The following is a 20622-nucleotide window of genomic DNA, read 5'->3' as shown; positions in this document are numbered from 1 at the left end:
GTTTAAAAATGCCCTGATGCCAGTCTGGGCCCTAGTGAATCAGAATCAGGGCGGGGGATAGAATCTGGACACATTTCTGTCTCTCCCTTGTCCGGCTGCCTCCCACTCCCCTCCTCTATGTTAATAGTATTCCCATCTCTTTGTCTCTTTCCCAAGGTAATTATCAATAGCTCGATGTGCAGGGAAAGAGGAGGTGGAGTGTGTGGCAGGGGGAAAGTACAACTAACCCCTGGCTGTGAATAAAAACCTGCATTTCAATAGCAAGCGCAGGTGGAAGCTTTAGAACAAGTGAAGAGGATTGTTCCGTATACAGCGTCGGAAGGTCAAGGTAAGGGACCACTGCATATACAAAACAGGGAGGGAGGAGAGAACTGAAGCAACCGAGGAGAGCCCCTGTGGCTGCTGAATCCCTTTGCCTTCAGACACACTAGTCCCTGGCTGGCTCCTCTCCGGCTGGCTCTTTTTTGAGAAGAAGCAGCTGGAGAACATTGGTGTCTCGGCATAGTCGCCAGTAGAGGTAAATTCTGGGGAGGGCCTGTGAGGCCTCCTGGCCTTGTGACAGATGTCTCAGCAGCATGAGGGTGCCTGGGTGGTGGTAGAGGGGGGAGTGAGGGTGGGGACAGGGGGGTGGGCAGGCATCTGAATGCTAAAGGCCCAGGGTTTAATATTTGGAAATACACATCCACATCCAGTTAGTTGGGCCAGGCCTTTCCCCGGTGTCCATGTGACTGTGCATTCTCTCTTTGTCTTGTCCATAGCTCTGGGAGCTTGACTCCATCTCAAAGACGTTACCGAGCCGACGAAGGCTTTTTGACAGTTGGAAAACAGGTGAGGGCAGGTGGCAGCTGCACTGGTTTTGACTCTTTCCGGGTGATGTTTGACTTTAGTGCTGGTGGGAGATCAACAGGCCTGGAGGCTGAATTCCTTTATCGAGCCACAGAACAGGACCAAGCAGGGCAGTGCCATCTCCGTGTGCTGCCTCCTGCCGGGGTGGCCTCCCCTCTGCTCCCAAGGGGCCATGTCCGGGGGTGGGTAGGGATGGCAGTTTAGTTCCCAGGGTGTATTCAGTCCTGGGCCTCTTTGCCAGCTACTATGTGTTCATAGTGAGTTTCATCTATTCCCTGGGAGCTGGACTGAGACCCACCAATCTCATCTCACACAGGCTGCCAGTTGGCCAGCAGGTGGGTGACTTTAAGGTGACTACCAGTCTGGGCTGCATTTGAATCAGCTACCAGAGGTGAGAAGCGCCTCGCTCCATTGCCAGCCTACGAGCGTAGTCTGTCTGTTTGTGTTGCAGCTGGAGACATTCACCCTAAGTTCCAGGCCGCTTGGGAAGGGCTTGTCTCTGGGTCTGGCGCATCCTCTGGCTTATCGCGACACGGCCAGCAGTCCCACAGCCCAGCAATGTCGCTAGGAGAGCCACTTGGCAGGGCAGGCGCTCAGCAGGCTGGAGTGGGTTAGACTTGGAGATTTGCAAATGTAAACGACATTCAGTAGCCTGTGTGTGTGCGCGTGTGTATGTGTGTTTACCCTCCTCCTTCATACTCTCTTTTGCACCACTCTTGCTTTGATAAGATGCCTCGTGCATGTTCCCAGGAGTTACTGTTTAAAGGGCCTGGGGACCATTCGGGGCCCGTCTCAGGGCGGTGGAGAGGAGTCTGTGACTGATTATTCACAGCTTCCGTCTCCCCCTATTGGCTCTGGAAAGCCTATGCTGAGCTGGGGCTCAGTGACAGGAGGAGGCTCCGTGTCAATAAAAAGAGGGGATCGAAAGAGTAGGGCTGTAATTCCAAAGGGGAACAAGCAGAGCTCGGCCGTCCTCGGTGCCGTCTGGGGGCTACAAAGCCAAAAGCTACAGCTGCAAAAAGGGAGCAGTTTCCTCCCCCCTCCCCGCCCTTCACTGATGACCAGATTATCCTAAAGCTGAGGAAAGGAGGTGGACAGAATCTGCTGAGACTCTCAACTTTCCAAGGGAGCCTGCAGCTCCCAGAATCAACTTTCCACCCAAACTCTGCCCGGGGCGGGGAGCTCTCCAGGGACTGGGAGGAACACACAGGTAAGACACCAGCTGTGTGTGTGTGTGTGTCTGTGTGTCCGTCGGTCTGTACGGGTGTGTGTGTGTGATGCACTTCCCTGAATCCAACACTTTTTGGAGTTTAATTCTTTGCTTTCAGGTTTGCTTTTCCTTTCCTTGCATTTCAACTTCTAATAATGATGCACAGGCTGCAGCTTGGATAGCGATTCTGGCATTAAAAAGGGACTTGATTTGTTTAAAGCCGCTGGTTGGTTTCTAGTGCCAAGTACCTCTTATCAATTGCTAAATTATTTAACGACATGCAGATGAGGCTCTTTGTACCCAGATATTTTTTTCATCCCTATAGCTGTCTGTCGCCTACCCAGTCTATCTGTGTAAATGTCTTTCCCATACTTCATTTCAGTTCAGATAGCACATCTTTCTATCTTTCAAGAAGGGACAGAATTACTTATGCTGAAACAAATCAAATTTCAAAATAAACTAGAAAGTGCGCATGGAGGTTAAGGACAACACCTATTTCCCTTTTTTATAAATTCCCTTAAAATAAGACTAGTATTCTACAGCAGTAGCACCAAACGCTGAAGTAGCAGTAGTGGAAGTTGCAAAGTAATGGACCATTGCTGTAGAATTTTGCAGCATTTTTGTTTTAAGGGTTGGTGTTTTGTTTTTGTTTTATTTGGTAAAACAAAACATGCACAAAAGACATTTTTCAGGTCTTTTTTTAAAGACAAAATGGATGCAAATGAGAGGGGAGGGGAAATGATGTTAGAAATGTTTATAAGGTCCTAAAAAGCATCCAGAATGATAGATCTTTTAGAGAGGGAAAACTGGTGTAACCGGGCTGAGGTAAGTGTACTCTGTCTGTGTTGTATAAAGTGCCAGGTATGTTAACATTATATTGCCAATAATAATTATTAATAAAAATAATTATCTTCGTATCTTGCACACCTTTCATCTGAGGACCTTGCAGCCCTTCTTAAACACTAATTATGTTGCATCACACCGCTTATCAATCCAGTAGGTGAATATATAGAAAATCTGATTCTGAAATGACCACTTACAGGAACAGTCTTCACTTCCCATTTTTCATTCTGTTCGTTAGTTAAATACTCTGTACATTTGTTGCTTTATTTATAATCTGGCACACGATGTCCTCAGAAATGGCTGAAGGGATTTTGCATGAACTTGAAAAAAAAATCCACTTTTGATCAGAGACCAAGCAGGGAAGAATTCAGCCCCAAAGGTGCATATTTAACTTAATTATAGGTGGCTGCAAGCAGGATGTTAAATTGTATTACATCTATTATTAAAATTCCATTAATGCAAGGATCTATCTCTCCAGGATGTGTGTGTAACATGGTGTGTATTGGTGTGTGTGTGAGTATATACACACACATTATAGTACGTATATAAAATATGGTATATATCTATAACTCTGCTTTTCCTCCTCCTTTCTTTACCTCTTCCCTTCCTTGTGTTTCCTCCTTTGCTTTTATCCTTCATTGTTTCTCTCCCTCCTTTTCTTCTGTTCTATTTTTATCGGTCACTTCTCCGTTTCTGAGCAGAGCGCAGCTAAGCTCTGTGTGGAGTACTTCTTACAGTGCTGGGTGAGTTATGTTCATGGGGGAGGTCTTTGGCTGCCTGATGACTGGTGACTGTAGCCTGCAGTTTGCCCAGAGGAGTTACAGCTGTATGGGATGTCATGAAATCCCCTGTCCTCTGGCTGTGGAGGGTGTGAGGATTATGCTCGGCGCATTGTGCCAGATCCAATAGCTTAACTATCAGGCAAATGCTCTGATTTCATAGTCTGTTAATTGCTTCTGGAATTTGTCACATCAGGTTTGAAATGCCTGTGTGATAAATATTATCAGATGTGTAAGGTGGTGCCCGGCTTCTCCAGATGGCACAGAGGGCTCCTTTTCTGATCTCCTCTCTGAAATCCAATACCAGATAGCCAGGGCTTTAATTCACCGCTCTTGCATTTTACAAGGCATTTTAAATCATCTTGGCAGAGATCAATATATAGGAGCTGATGCCACGGAATGCCGTAGCTAAGGTAGGAACAAATCAGTGCCAGTTCCCTGGTGCCAGACATTTGTTTCGGTTTAGAGATCAATGATGTTTTCAGTGCTGGATCAGACAGAGAAAAGCTATTAATGCGGAAAACTCTGGATCGATAGTGAACAGGGAAAAGACGAGTCTCCAGGCTATATCTACACCTGGTTTAAGCAGGTGAAGCGCCAGTGAAGTCAAGAGGTATCTGGAAACACCAGCTGTGAATTTGGCCCTTCTGACTTGACTTAACCTGGTAAAGGGAGGAGGCAGGGTTCAGCCCCATTAATCCAAGCAGAATGAAGGACGTCGGGCTGGTTTGACTAAATCGAGATTTGGATAAAGCAGGGCAACTCCTCACTGGAATGGCTGTATGTGTGGGGCCAGTCTGAGACCGGGGGGTGTTCAGATCAGAGGCTCGACCTCATGCCCCAGTGAGAGGCTGTGCCACAGCCCCGTCGAATGCAAACCTGATGGAAGGCCCAACACTGCTTGCAGAATGCTGGGCTTCTAGGCAAGAAAAAAGCCAGTCATCCTGCTTCAGGCCCCGCTCTGCCAAGCACCACTTTCACAAGCCCCCAAGTATGTGTCTCCCTCCCCTCGTCCCCAGGCCTTGCCTTGGGCATGGGGATTTTCATGGCTAGAAAATAGGGCACGTTGCTGTCTTCTTCCCATGTGCTGCTGGAAACCTTCCTCAGGCTTTTGCGTGATGCCAAGCGTCCGGTCCCACTGGGCACCTGGATAGAAGTGGGGCACTGGGAAGCCTGGTGTTATTAACGGGCCTGGGGTGAGGAGCTGAACATGTTGCGGTTATTGACAAGTGGCATATTTGTCTTTTCTCCATCCTTCCTTTTAACCGTTTCCATACCAGCCCCTCCTCTTTGGTGCTTCCCTTCCCTTTTCCTTCTTTGCTTTCCATGCAGCGCCGAGACCTTCAGCATTTCAGTCTTCCAGACCGAGAGCACTTTAAGTTAAAAATCGGTTTTGTTTTCATGCTGTATTGAGCTTTCTCTTCCTGTTGTATTACAGCAGGGGTAGACAACCTATGGCACGCATGCCAAAGGCAGCACGCGAGCTGATTTTCAGTGGCACTCACATTGCCCGGGTCCTGGCCACCGGTCCGGGGGGCTCTGCATTTTAATTTAATTCTAAATGAAGCTCCTTAAACATTTTGAAAACCTTATTTACTTTACATACAACAATAGTTTAGTTCTATATTATAGACTTCTAGAAAGAGACCTTCTAAAAATGTTAAAATGTATGACTGGCACGCGAAACCTTACATTAGAGTGAATAAATGAAGACTCGGCACAGCACTTCTGAAAGGTTGCCGACCCCTGTATTACAGTTTTGCACCGATATTGGCATTAGCTGAGTTTTCTCTGACCAGTTCTATTTGCATGACTAGCAGAGAGGCTAATAAAGTAACAGGGTATCTCATAGTCCTGTTTCTAATGACACATCACGAGAGGTTAACAAGGAGGGAGAGTGACTTAGTGGTTTGAGTAGGAGGCTGGGGATAGGGACTCCTGGGTTCTGTTCTATTGATTTGCTATATGACCTTAAGCAAATCACTTACACCTTCTGTGCCTTTTATTACCCACCTTTAAAACGGTGATAACACCTATCACAGTCATGGTGTGAGGCTTCCTGGCTTTGAGATCCACAAATGAAAGGCACTACATTAGTGCAAAGTATTGTCATTATTCAGCCATTCATTTACTGAGCATCTTGATAACAGCTTTGAGCCTGGTGAATTTGATGTTCTATTAAAGCAGATAGTTCCGCATACGATAATGCAGATAACTCAAATTACATTAAAGCGTAGCCTGAATTAATAATCGGAACATTAACATATTTCTTCATTAGTGCCAATTATGGTACATTAACAGATACTGACTGAGAATGCAAGAGACTGCAGTACACGTCAGTAATCCCAAATGGACTGCTTCTGGGTTATGCCATTGTCCTGGAGGCAAAAGGGACCAAGAAGGTAACAGGACACTTATCACATGCTCACAATAAAGCAAGGGAACAATTGGTGGCTAATTTTCTGCTTAAGCATGTTTTGGAGACAACTAAACTTCTTACATACGTGGTACAACGGGCAAAATTTTCAAAAGTGCCTAAGTCCCATTGAAAGTCAATGGAACTTAGGCTCCTAATTCACATGGGTACTTCTGAAATTGTATTGAACATAAACAAATAATGACCTAGGGATCCCAGGAATGAAGGTTCGGGAGTCGAGATGTTCCAGGTATCTTGGGCCCATGTGACCTGCTGTGCTTCTAAGCTCTCAAAAAGATGGCTTAGTCCAGGACGTTTAGGTGTCATGCAGTGGAGGGGCATGGGGACAGTGGCTGGCGCATGTAATCTCATGGCAAGTGTGAGGGTTGGCCTGCGTTGCGGGCAACATGGGCCAAATGGCATATTCCTGTGCCAGGCTGAGTTCTTGCACTGCCTCTGCTTCACTGCTGGTTGGAAAATAAAAGCACCTCTGACTTTATTTTCTCCTTGTCGAGGGGTGTAGGGAGCAGGCACCTTCACTCCACAGGTCAACAACGTTTTGCTTCATCCTCAACCACTCATTTCTCTATTAGCAGAGGAATCTTGGCGGGAACAAGGCATCACATCAAATCCCCTGCTTCTCTGGTGCAATGCCAGTGAACTCATGGGAAGGCAATGAGTCACTGCAAGACTCACTTTGGTCCAGTTTAGTTACCACTTACTCTGTCCCTAGTGGAACAGTGGGTGTAAGTGCTTTGAATGCATGTCCCTGGGAAAGGCTGAGTTTGGGTATTTGGGAGGAATGGGGTTTGTGTGTGTGTGTGTGTGGTACAGAAGACTAGGGTGGATTTTGGGAAGGAAGGTGTTTGGGGGGGGTGCAGAATTTTGTGAGAGAGGAAAGTTGTGGTGAGGACAGGGTGTGCTAGCAGGCAGTTAGGGAATCTTTCTAGGATGTCTCTGGGGTGGAAACCTCCAACTAATATGGCTGCTGCTGTTAGCCAATGATATGTGTCACGGCCCAGCTGCACCATCTGCTCACTCATGAGTGTGACTCGATTGGACATAGATCCAAAAGAGAGAGGAGTGCTTCGTGTGGCCTCTCATTTGATGGATGAAGAATCCAAAATGTGACATGGAGGAAGGTTAGGTTCAGAGCCTAGTTTCCTGAACTCCACCCCCTCCCATCTCCTCCTCCTGAAGGCTCAAGGCCCGCAGGGGAGAAGACCAGAGTGTGAAGTGTTCATTGCAGCTGGGAACTGGGGAGGAGGGCGTTGGAAAGGTACTGCCATCCATCACTGGATAATGCAAAGACCTTGAATTCCTTCCCTCCCCCTGCTCTCCTTTGGTGAATAGCTGCTGTGGATTTCATTGCCTTTATTCTTCAAGGCCACGTGAGAGAAGCAGTGATTCACCCTCTCTAAGCCCCTCGGTAGCGCAGGGATAACAATACCGCAGAGAAATTCATGCTGCTGTTGATTAAGAAAGAATCTCTCTTTAAAATGATAAATAAAAGGCTTTAGAATAAATGTGTTTGAGTTGCTCTCACTCAGGCACCGGGAGGAACAGGTTACTGAACAGCATCTACAAGAGCAAAACCCACATCTTCCATAAGCTGATGAGACTAGAAAGGTCCTGTTGATGAGAGACATGCTATATGCAGGCATGTTTGAAACAGTCCCCAAGACATTAGGAACATTGAGAGACAGGTCAGAAATGTACACAGGCACGCTAGGACTTTCTTAAATACAGTAAAAGCTTTGGTATCCGGCATGTTGGGGGAATGAGGGGTGCTGGTTAATCAAATATTCCAGTTAACTAAGAGTTCTACTTACCAATGGAATACCAATTTTCAAAGAATTAGAATACAATAAAATTAATAAAGTATAAAATAGTAGACAGGTACTCACCAGTCCTGTAGTAGTACTGCACTGCCGAGTGGTTGGTTTCTTGAAGCTGTATACAGGTAAAGTTTTCTATACAGTAGGTTATCTGATGACACTATATATCGCTATGGGCAGCGCATGGCGTACACCCAGATCACTAAAAATACACTTAACACTAAAACTAGACTGAACATAATTTAATCTTTCTTTGATGATTCAGAAGGCACTTCAGGATCTTGCAGTGCCGCAGCGTCATCATTATCAACCTCAGTTATCATTGTAGATGGAGAAGGTGGAGGAGATTGGGCTGAATCTGTAATGACCCTGACACACCCTGGAAGCTGCTTTTTTAAATAAATCTCTGATATCAGCTTGCTTACATGTCTTCTGCCTCTTTTGCATAAAAGTAGAGTGCAGGATGTGCAATTGCATAACGTGCTGGGCAGTATACTCATCCCGGTTACTAGATTGAAGATTTGTATTGGGAGAGATCAGAAATGCCGGCTAATAGAGCTTTCCAGTTGATAAAGTGCCGGGTAACACAGCTTTTACTGTATATTGGAGGCAAAGAGCCAGATTCTCAGCTCATGTAGATCGGAGTTCGCTCCATTGACTTCCATGAAGTTATGCTCATTTATATGAGCTGAAGTTCTGGGCTAAGTTGTGTATTAGGCACATGTGCAAAAGTTACCAGCTGGGTGGAAGTGAAGGGTTTCAGAGACATCTAGGTGGAACATGTGTTTGTGTTTGTGTGTGTGTGTGCCTCTGTGTGTTTATGTCTGCACATGGGTGGCGGGGTGTGTTTATGCCTGTATGTTTCGCGCTGAAGTCGTATCTTGCAATTCTGTATCATCATTCATGCAGCCTCAGCAATCAGCTAACGCCCCCTTTCTGCCATTCAGAGCAAATCTCAATGGTGGTGCCGCTCACGCCCCTGCAACCTGTAACGCAGCTCAACAGCCGCTAGAGGAAATTCCTCAAGGCTACTGCCGATGCCCAGTGGCAGCCATTTCCTGTGCATGTCTGTGGGACTAATGTGAACGGGCTATGCTAAGCACAAGCTGCAGGGTCACAGCTAACCCCACCCTCCCACTGGCAGCCTGGGGGTGTTCTCTGGGACAGGCTGCATGGCAGTAAAGCCTCCCAGACTAGGCACTGGACAGGGATTCAGGAGATCTGGGCTCAGATCCCAGCTCTGCTCCACACTGCCTTTGTGACCTCGGGCAAGTCACTTCATCTCATTGAGTGAGGAACTTCGGACCTGTGCCCCATGCTCCATTGCCTGTACGTAGGTACTGTTGGTTAAGGGCAAGTGTGACATCAGTGCATTGCCCTCTCTTGGGGGACTATCACCTGCCGTGGCAGGGGCATTTTGCTTTCTAACTCCTATTGGCCCAATAGTTTTTGCTCTGGAAGCTACGCTGTGATCTCTGACTCATGGGGGATGTGGGTGTGGCACTCCCGGGTCAAGTACTGAGTTTTCCCCACGGTGGGCTCGCCCATGTCCAAGTGCTGTGGGTGCCCCTGGCTATGGGAGGGTAGCGCTGGGGACCCATTGCCTGGGGTTTGCATCTGATGGTGAAAGATCATTGGTCTCTTGTGGTTTTTCTCTCTCCCGTCCTCGCCGCAGGAAGTGCCCACTGCGCAGAATGGAGTGGCAGGTTCTGGTGTTGGCTCTTTGCATGGGTTTGGCTCATTCGGCCTCTGCAGACTGTGCAGCCCAGTGCTCCATGTGTACCGTGCAGACCCAGGATTTGGAGAAGCCCATCAGTCCCCTGGTAAGTGCTGGGTCCTATGCCAGGTGCAGTCGCTCTGGAGCTCAGATAAAACAAGCTCTGTATCCAAACTGGCCCCTGTTTTAGCCCATTTACTGGTCTGGTAACACTTGCTCTACAAAGACCCAGATTTTCCAGACTTGCGCATCTGTGTTTGCATGCCTAATTTGGGGATGCCGTTGCCATGGTTGTGTGTGTGCAACGGCAGTAATTGTGCACACTAATGTGCTTTTGTGCACACAGTACTGAAATCTAGCTGAACATGAGCATTTCTTCTTGCCTTGTATAGGGCAGTGGCAGGGCTGCTGAACCGGTTGGTTCTGCTAGCTGGGGAAAGGTTGGACTGAGAGCATAACTGCTCTCAGGACTCTGCATGCTCTAGCAGAGACCAGAGAACAACAACATGGGCCCAGTTCTCCACTGCCCTGCACTTTGTGCAGTCACTTACACTAGTGCAAAGGCTGTGTCAAAGCTACCAGTCTGATCTGACAGCATCTCACACCCACTGTGCACTGGTGTCTACGATGATCCCAAGTGCCGCACAACGTAGAATCAGGGCCGTGGGGCTGGGTCTCCTTTTGATCTCTGACGATCTTTCCCTCTCTGTATTCAGCCCTGGATGTTAGAGGTATGGAAGCATCTGCTTCCCACTGTGGGACCAGATTACTCAGCCGTCCACTGCAGCGGGGTGGGATGCAGGCTCTTACAAGGTAGGATGTTGTGGGATCCCAAGGAGTAGAGCTAGAGCCCCTTCCAGGACTGGAAAGGGGAATCCCAAGACATCATTCCTCCCTCTTGAGGGGTACTGTAGAGAGCCCTGGCGCTTGGGGACTGCCGGCGGGTGTCATGGGTTTGCTCTCGTTGGTGTGTTGCAGATCTGTTCGCTGGAGTGTCAGGGCTCCTTGCTGTCCCGTGCGGAGTGGGAGAGGTGCCAGACCGCTCTGGCTCTCCTCGCCCCGCTGATGGCTGTGGTGGAGGGCCAGGGCCTGTCCCCTCTGGAGGCTGAGGCGAAGGCAGAGCCAAAAGGGAGCCCCATCTCCGGCGAGCTCCCCAGCGGCCTAGTCAAACGCTATGGTGGCTTCATGAAGAAACTGGACAAGAACAAGATTTTCTCCCTCTTGCGTGAGAACGCCCACAGCAAAGGTGGCATGACTAAGAAGTACGGTGGCTTCTTCCGCAAGCCGGGGGAGAGGGCGGCCTCTGAGGTGGTGGAGGACTACCCAGAGCAGGAGGCCGGGGAGACAGGCGACCACGGGGAAGAACCTGAGGAAGGAAACCTCAAGGACGAGATGAAGCGCTACGGGGGCTTTCTCCGCAAGTACCCCAAGCGGAGCTCGGCGCTGGCGCCCGAGGGGGAGGGCCAGGAGCTGGAGGACCTGCACAAGCGCTACGGGGGCTTCATGCGCAGGATCCGCCCCAAGCTCAAATGGGACAATCAGAAGCGCTACGGGGGCTTCCTGCGGCGCCAGTTCAAGGTGACGACGCGGTCGGATGAGGACCCCAACGCCTACTCGGGGGAGGTCTTGGACCTATAGAACCCCCCCGACAGTCGGAATACTTCCAGTATGGACTGCATCGCTCCTCCCGCCCCACATCACCCTCCTGTGCTCAGCCAAGCATCCCAGGCATTACACACCGACCCAGGCGCACCACCCCGCTGCTGCTTCCCTGAAGAGCCAGATGTTTCGAGCCAGGCAGGGATTGCAACTGGCAACGTTCCTCCTCTGTTTCTGTCTCTGTCAACTCTGGGACTTGGACCTGCTGCTGTTTCCAGCACCGAACCGATCAGCCCAGCTAGGGGTTTAGTTCAGCTGTATCGAAAGCAGGTTACTTTAATTAAGTCTCAGACGACTGACTATCGATCCTCCCTGTGATCCTTAGCGATGAGCCCGACTCACTCTCCAGTCGGAATACCCCAAACGCTGGGGAAGTTCAGCTCTGGAGCCAAACTCGGTGGCTGGCACCTTTGGTCCATCATGGACCAAACTAGAGCTCCAGATCGAAAGGCCTCCCAGCTTTGGGGGAGTTTGGCTCCAGTTCCAAATCGGAACCGTCCAGCTGTAGTTCTTTGCGGTGGAAACCCATTTTCAAAGGTCCCCGGCGCTGGCACCAGGTGCTGCCGGGCATTTCCAATTTAAATATTCGAATGGAAACAGAGGCATATGCTACTTGCCTTCTAGTCTATCCATTCAGACGCCTCTGCTCAGAACAGCCAGTGTGTCCCAGAGGGACCTGTGTTTGTACGGGAGGGCATCTTGCCTGGAGAGCAAGGTGGGCTTGCCCTATAGAACCCTGACTTGCTTCATTATATTCCAGCTAAATCCCAGCTGTGACCCTTTCTAATACACACGAGAGAGGCACACTTCTAATGAAGCGATGCAATCACAATAGTGTCGCACTTCTGAAGGGACCCGAGTCAGCCTCTCGTTTGTCACCTGGGGATTTACGCACACAGTCATTAAGGGAGCCGAGTGAATGGAGGTATTGTGCTGCCAGATTTGCTGGCACAGTCCGATTGTTTGTGCCTTGGAGTGATTGTGTGCACAGAATTGCAGGTGCAAATAATTAGGAGCACAGACTGACACTAGCTGTCCCCATTCTCTCTCTGCTCACAGGGGATCGCTCCCACACACAATGACAGAAATCAATGAGGAGTCATTTCTGAAAGTTTGGCTCATCAGGTAGTTCTCATTGCAACCATCAGTGTTCTCCCCCATCCCCCAGCTAGTGCTGAATTGCAACAGGCCAACAAAAATACCCTGAGACAGAGGCAGGAACGGGCGGGGCTTGGCACATTGTTTTCTTTTCCAACCATGGGCAAAATTGGGAAATTAAACTAGAGGAAAGCTATGAAAAGGAATGTAGATGAGGTCTGGACTCTGCCTGAGATGCATTGTTTGGCTAAGCACAGGCCTCCATCGGCCCTCACCTGCTCCCTTGTGCTGTTCTGAAATGTACAGATTGTTTCGGAGTCTGGTTACTTTCCGTTATTACGTTTACAAGAAGAAATAAAGTTTGGTCTGTCTTGAGATGGGTCACGTTCACCCTTTTCCTTTTCTGTATGGTAAATAAAAAGATGTTAATGAGTCTGTGTCTGGTGATGCATCTGTCCGCAGCGTGGGGGCCGGCCAGGATGAGGGCTCATCACGGTGCTAACATAGGTCTTTGGGGAAGAAGCCCTGGAAATCAGGGATGCTCTAGGTGTACTTGGTCCTGCCTCAGCACAGGGGCTGGACTAGATGACCTCTCACTATGGCTCCTTTGGGAGAGCAGCCAGCACCTCACAGGAGTGAGCCCGAAACGTGCTTTATGTGCATGAAGCAAATGTGGGTGCTTTTAGATTCACTGCTGAGTACTTGGATTATTCAACTGGGGGAGGGGAGCAGCAGGTGCCAGGACAAGGACACAGAAAAGAAAACAATGAATGCCCAGTACCCCTGCTTCAGCTGGGCGTGAAGCACTGGCGTACAGAGGGGCGTGAAGCATAGAGAACCTGTGGAGTTATGACCCGCATCCAGGATAAGGGAGGAAAAAGCCCCTGTCCAGAGAGTTCTGCTACTCCCATCTGAAAATGTGTCCAGGTTAGAAATATAATAATTCCAGCCTCTCACCCACACATCAGGGCAAGGGAAATATCAGCGGGTCCTCGTCCCCTTCACAGTCCGAATGGGTAGGTAGGTATCGGGCTGGGAGCTGGTAATTGTTCCTGACAGTTTTGTAGGTTTGATCTGTACAGCAGGGCCCACCCTCTGTGGATCCACCTCTGCCCAGTTGCACCCACCTCGGCCTACTCAGCCATTCCACTCCCTCTCTGTTGAGAACACCCCTCTTCCTGGTGCTTTCTGTGCTCTGAAACAAGCCATGCCAAAAACTTTCCAGCTGCAGCTCCCAGACTCTGCCCAGCAGAGACAATCCCCCAGTCTCCTGCCTTTCTCCTTGGGAAGGAACGGAGCCGTTGTTACAACAAGCCGGAAATTTGCTGGAGATGTCAGGAGGGCAGGAGCCGCAGTAGCTGAAGGGAGACCATGTGGTGTACTGGGCAGGGCAAAGGTCTGGGAGACAAGATACCTGGTTTCAATTCCTGGCTCTGCCACTGTTTGAAATTCAGCCCTGTGCAGCCAGCCAGCACCCAACCTTAGGCACTGCACGCACCTCTCTAAAGTCCTTTCCCTGGGGCTGAATTTTACCTTTTGTGGCCCGGAGCAAAACTCTTAACCCCCCGCCCTGTGTCTCCTGGGCCCCATGGACAACAGAGGGCTAAGGAGACTGAGCTGGGGATGTAACGTGCAGCATAAGTGCAAATTATTAATTATAATGAGCATGAGACAAGTTAAGGAGGGATTCTTCTATTTCCCCTAGCACTAGGCCGGTCCCAGTGTCAGGTGTCTGCTCCCAGCTGGTCCGCCATTCCCCTGGGGCCCGCAGGAGGGAGGCTCAGAGAGCTTGAGCCTGATTTTTCGCCCGTTGGTGATTCCAGGGGAGTTAGTCCTCATTTACCCCAGCTAAGCGGGATCAGAGTCAGGCCCTGCTCCTGCTGAGGAATGGCCCTTCGCTGAGAAACCGCCTCCTCTCCTTCCTCTGAAAAACAATAGAGTAAAGCTGACAAACAGTTCCCATGGCAACAGCTGCCCATGGCCCATCAGCAGGTGTGACTCAGCGCTAGAAGTGGCTGCCATGACCTTCAATGGAGCAGGGGCCATCGACCAACAGCTTCACAGCAAGAAGGGCTTTGGAGCAGGGGGCCTCTGCGTGAGCGGCCCAGGACACCCCCTCTCAGCAGGACCGGCTGGCGGGTGTATGTGTAAATGCCCCAACCGCTCCCAGAGGCAGAGAATAGCTGCACCCTGGAGAACCTGCCTGGGCTGCCAATTGGGGAGGGGGTGGGGCTGTCCTCCAGCTGGCTCATTAGGAGGGGGAGGGGGCTATACAGAGAAGGCAGCAGGCACCCTACCCAGGGTGGGGCTAACAGAAAATTGGGGCCTGTTCAAGCATGCTGGGTCAGAAGCAGTCAGCTGGTCTCCTTAGCGCCCATGGCCAAGAAGAGCAAGCCCGGCCTGGCAGGACAAGACCCTGCCTTCTTCCCCGGCTCAGCAGCAGGGCTGTTCACAGGTACTTTGGGCCAGGGCTGAGGGAGGCTTGGAGGGCTGGGGCCTGGCTGGGTTTCTGTTTGGGCCGAAGGATCCAGGGCATGCGCTGTGCACGCAGGCTGGCTGTGGCTTGGGAACTGTCATGAGGCTTAGAGGGGGGTGGCCTTTGCTGTGACTGACACCATTGTATCAAGTGCCCACGCGACCTTGGTTGGACGCAGTTTGAAGCAGGCGGCGCCTTCCTGCAGCTGGGGATGAACACTGTGTGCTGGCCCTGAGAGCTGTGGCTTTTCTGCCTCTCCTCATCCTCTGTAACTCCTTCAGCTGGACAGCCCAGTTAGCCACCAAAGGGGGAGGCTGCCCACCGGTGCTAATGCTGCGGGAAGCTCCTCGGGGAGGGCGCCCTGAGATGCTGCCTGTCTCTGGAGACGGTTTGCATGGCAGCCCTTCGGGGAACGCTTTGCCTCTGCTTTACAAACTCTGGGCTCAGGACTCTATCTGCTGGGGCCGTGCCTGGGGGCTAGTAACCACTGACCTGCAGCACCTGTGGTGTGAAGGGTGGCTGCTGACTCGTGGACAGGCTGGTGTGCACCCTGGAGGGTGGTGGTAGTGGGGGGGTTGGTAGGTAACCTGCAGCTGTACTGCTTAGCAATGGCTGCAGATTGGGTTGTATGTTTCATGGGGGCAGAGGACTTTGGCCTGCCAGGGAATGTGCTTCTGTGGCCAGCTCAGGCCCATGGGAAGGAGGACACCCCAGTGCCACCCTCTTTGGGGGATGCTTGATGGGGCATCACCTTGGTGGGGAAGGCACCCTGCCTCTGTCCTAGGTGTGCTCTACAGCGGTATTGCTGGCAGCTGCCAGGTAACTTATCCTGTAGCCTCCCCTTGTGGCCTGGAGATGAGCCTTTGTAGCTGCTTTGTAACATGCAAAGGAGGCAGAGGGTGTGTGTGTGTTTGGAAACCTAGAGTTGTGTAACGGGAGGAAGAAAGAAGGTGTGTCTAGTGAGCCTTCCCCACGCCCAGTGAGCGAACTGTCCTCTCCAACGGTTAACGATCCACGCTCCTCCCCAGCAATTATTGCTCCTTGGGCCACCACGGCTCTTCCTGTACAGCTTGTGTGTCAGTTTATCCGGGGACTGATTGAGGTACAGACCCTGCTCCATGAAAGTACATTACAGGCTTTCGGCATATGCTTAGGTATGGGACAGACCTGCAAGTAAAATAGCAGCACGTGGTGGCACCATCTAGCCAGTGAGAACGAGCTCTGATCTCTCCAATAGCTGATACGTGAGCTCCCCTTAATGGTGAGTCTGGGACAGAAAAATCAACAGGCTGCTAGTTAATGTCCGGTGTCAAAAGCTGAAAGGCAGGAGGGTCCTGACAGAAGCTAGAGTGAGAGGGAAAATCTGGCAGAAACAGTTCAAGTCTAACCAACACGGAATAAAGGAAAACACCACAGCAGCCCAACACTGTAGCATTTAATTTCAGAAGGGGGACTACACAAAAATGAGGACGTTTAGTGAAACAGAAATTAAAAGGTACAGCGCAAAAAGTGAAATCCCTGCAAGCTGCGTGGAAACTTTTTAAAGACACCATAATAGAGGCTCAACTTAAATGTGTCCCCCAAATTAAAAATCATAGTAAGAGAACCAAAAAAGAGCCACCGTGGCTCAACAACAAAGTAAAAGAAGCAATGAAAGGCAAAAAGGCATCCTTTAAAAAGTGGAAGTTAACTCCTAGTGAGGAAAATAGAAAGGAGCATAAATTCTGGTAAATGAAGTGTAAAAATAATAATTAGGAAGGCCAAAAAAGAATTTGAGGAACAGCTAGCAGACTCAAAGTAATAGCAATTTTTTTTAAAGTACATCAGAAGCAGGAAACCGGCTAAACAACCAGTAGGGCCACTGGATGATCGAGGTGCTAAAGGAGCGCTCAAGGAGGATAAGGCCATTGCGGAGAAACTAAATGAATTCTTTGCATCGGTTTTCACGGCTGAGGATTTGAGGGAGTTTCCCAAACCTGAGCCATTCTTTTTAGGTGACAAATCTGAGGGACTGTCCCAGATTGAGGTGTCATTAGAGGAGGTTTTGGAACAAATGGATAAACTAAACAGTAATAAGTCACCAGGACCAGATGGTATTCACCCAAGAGTTCTGAAGGAACTCAAATATGAAATTGCAGAACTACTAACTGTCGTCTGTAACCTATCATTTAAATCAGCTTCTGTACCAAATGACTGGAGGATAGCTAATGTGACGCCAATTTTAAAAAAGGGCTCCAGAGGTGACCCTGGCAATTACAGGCTGGTAAGCCTGACTTCAGTAGCAGGCAAACTGGTTGAAACTATGGTAAAGAACAAAATTGTCAGACACATAGATGAACATAACCTGTTGAGGATGAGTCAACATGGTTTTTGTAAAGGGAAATCATGCCTCACCAATCTACTAGAATTCTTTGAGGGGGTCAACAAGCATGTGGACAAGGGGGATCCAGTGGATATAGTGTACTTGGATTTTCAAAAATCCTTTGACAAGGTCCCTCACCAGAGACTCTTAAGCAAAGTAAGCTGTCATGGGAAAGAGGGAAGGTCCTCTCATGGATTGGTAACTGGTTAAAAGATAGGAAACAAAGGGTAGGAATAAATGGTCAGTTTTCAGAATGGAGAAAGGTAAATAGTGGTGTTCCCCAGGGGTCTGTACTGGGCTCAGTTCTATTCAACATATTCATAAATGATCTGGAAAAAGGGGCAAACAGTGAGGTGGCAAAATTTGCAGATGATACAAAACTACTCAAGATAGTTAAGTTCCAGGCAGACTGTGAAGAGCTACAAAAGGATCTCTCAAAACTGGGTGACTGGGCAACAAAATGGCAGATGAAATTCAGTGTTGATAAATGCAAAGTAATGCACATTGGAAAACATAATCCCAACTATACATATAAAATAACGGGGTCTAAATTAGCTGTTACCACCCAAGAAAGAGATCCTGGAGTCATTGTGGATTGTTCTCTGAAAACATCCACTCAATGTGTGGCGGCAGTAAAAAAAGCGAACAGAATGTTGGGCATCATTAAGAAAGGGATAGATAATAAGACAGAAAATGTCATATTGCCTCTATATAAATCCATGGTACTCCCACATCTTGAATACTCTGTGCAGATGTGGTCGCCCCATCTCAGAAAAGATCTATTGGAATGGGAAAAGGTTCAGAAAAGGGCAACAAAAATGATTAGGGGTATGGAACAGCTCCTGTATGAGGAGAGATGAATAAAACTGGGATTTTTCAGCTTGGAAAAGAGACGACTAAGGGGGGGATATGATAGAGGTCTATAAAATCATGACTGGTGTGGAGAAAGTAAATGAAGTGTTATTTACTCCTTCTCATAACACAAGAACTAGGGGTCAGTATATTAAATGAATAGGCAGCAGGTTTAAAACAAACAAAAGGAAGTACTTCTTCACACGACACACAGTCAGTCTGTGGAACTTCTTGCCACAAGATGTTGTGAAGGCCAATACTATAACAGGATTAAAAAAAGAACTAGATAAATTCATGGAGGGTAGGTCCATCAATGCTATTAGCCAGGCTGGTCAGGGATGGTGTCCCTAACCTCTGCCAGAAGCTGGGAATGGGCGACAGGGATGAATCACTTGATGATTCCCTGTTCTGTTCATTCCCTCTGGGGCACTTGGCATTGGCCACTGTCAGAAGACAAGATGCTGGGCTAGATGGACCTTTGGTCTGACCCAGTATGGCCGTTCTTATGTTCTTGTTCTTAACATCGCTCACCTAATCAAACAGTGCTTTTTGGCAGGGCTAACAGCCAGTCTGCAGACTGGCCAGGCCAGCTGGAAATGGGGGCGTGTGTGATTACCCCACTTCAGGAAAACCTGCCCTGTCAGTGGGATGCATTGAAAGACCCTAACTTTAAATTGTTGGAGGGAGGAGAATGAGCAAAACAAAAATTCAGAAGTTCTCCCTGGGCATGATCTGCCACGACACTGCAGGGTGACTGGCTGCTTTGGGCAGAGTGTGTCTGTGTGTCTAATGGGAGGCTAGCTTCAGCCTTAGCTGGGGAAAGAAGGCCTGTGCCATAAGCCGCAGCTCTCCCACTACCAGACAGGCAACCTCTTCTCGTGCCTCTTTAACGTCCTTCTCCTCCCCCCTCTCTGAAAGGCACTAGTGAGGGGTTAGTTGAGTAACACACAGGAAGGCTATTCAACAGCTGTGGGGTTTTTCTTCTTTCAAAGCACCAGGTAACCCTTCCACACTGCAGCACTGACCAGTAGCAGGCTTAGTTATTAGGGTCACAGCCTTCAGCTGTGTGCTGTGAGGGGCTGGAGCAACGCCAGAGACTTTCCTCTTCCCTGGAAGCTCAGTGTGGTTAGTCTCTTTTCAAAAGCAAACTTTGAATGGGGGCTGGGGGACGGATTTGCACACCCGCCGCTCCGCCGTGGTTGAACCGGCTGGAGCGCTGGGACGAGATCCCGAGGGTAGAAAGGCTGGACTGCAGAGAGAGGAACCAATTCTGCTCCAGTGATAAAATAGAGCGGGGGGGAGGCTCAGCACCAGCTTCTGAGCTGGGGGATTGTAAACACGGAAACCTGGGGCTCCTAGTGCCCCGCTGACCACAGGGACAGGAAATCTCCCTCTCCGTGTTCTCAGTCTTGTTCGTTTTGTGGTCTGAGCGGCTGCTGGTTCAGCTGTTGGGAAATCCGAAGTAAGGAAGTGAGTTTGCTGCTTGAACTTCTCCTCTGTAGTCTGCTCTGGCTTCAGTCAGCCACAGCTGTACTGAAACTCATTGCTACACTCCCCAGCTCCCTGGGGGCACGTGGACCCCCTCCCCCCCCGCACAGCAGGCAGGCAGGCGTACTCCCCAGATGGCTACCAGAATGACACTGCTGGGGGGTCCTGCTGGGAGAGGGGCTCTGGCGGACACAGCCCCGCCTTGCTCAGTGGGACTTGAAGGACCATCTGCATGGCAAGCGGTTGTGTGCCAGGGACCTGTTTGCTGTTGTAGGCTGATGTTGGTTAATGGGTGGGAGAGTAGCCAGGAGGGAGCAGGGCTGCGTTGCTGCTCGGACAGGGTTAATTCGCCGAGGCGGAATGGAGGGGGCTGCCCTGCGTAGGGGCTCTTGCCACCCCCAGACCTAGCCGTGCTTACCCCTGTAAATGGGCTCTCCAGGGGACCCTGACAATGCTGGAGCTCCAGAGCTGGAGCGGTCATGGTGGAAGGGCCCATCTCTGGAAGAGGGCTCCCCTTCTGAAACGCCTGTTACTATTGACTTCCACCTGTCTGCATCCAGGGCTAAGCCTGGGGGGAGCTCCACCAACAAAGCTAGGGTTTGCTAATTCACAGCCCCTGTGGCCAGATCCCACCCCTTCACTCCCCCACTTCCACTCACCTGAGTCACCCACCACGGCACCACGTTCCCTGGGGGAGGGGTGGAACGGCAAGAGTGGACGATAAAGACGCGTGGGGGCACAGGTGGGTTGTAACTACACAAGGGGCCCTTGGGCAGGGTAAATAACTCTCTAAGCTTGGAAAGGATCATGGTTGGTCTGAAAACATTTTGGGCTTCCTGACAGTTGGGAGTCACTGAACCATTATTTCAAGATCTCTTGTTCTTAAGGACGATCCCAGTATTTCTCCCCCCTCCTGCCCCTAAACACAGCAGACACCCACAGTGTCTTGGATCATTCGTGTTGCAGGCCTTAGTGTTTTCCCATCATTATTCCCAGCACGCGTTCTTCCTTCTGGAAAGCTCAGTCCCACCTTATAGA

The 20622-nt window shown here is 49.8% G+C and overlaps 1 protein-coding gene across 1 annotated transcript; it reads left to right on the top strand.

Moving 5' to 3' along the window:
• The first annotated feature begins 6027 nt into the window (after nucleotides 1–6027).
• On the top strand, nucleotides 6028–11287 carry PDYN (prodynorphin). The gene is made up of 3 exons (XM_065415008.1): nucleotides 6028–6080; nucleotides 9608–9755; nucleotides 10628–11287. Exons 1-3 carry the CDS (start codon nucleotides 6028–6030, stop codon nucleotides 11285–11287), a joined length of 861 nt encoding a protein of 286 aa, XP_065271080.1.
• Nucleotides 11288–20622: the final 9335 nt, after the last annotated feature.

The sequence above is a fragment of the Emys orbicularis genome, chromosome 12 (assembly GCF_028017835.1).
Source record: "Emys orbicularis isolate rEmyOrb1 chromosome 12, rEmyOrb1.hap1, whole genome shotgun sequence".
Classification (NCBI taxonomy): domain Eukaryota; kingdom Metazoa; phylum Chordata; order Testudines; family Emydidae; genus Emys; species Emys orbicularis.
The sequence above is the reverse complement of the archived record's forward strand: the minus strand, read 5'-3'. Positions and strand labels throughout refer to the sequence as shown.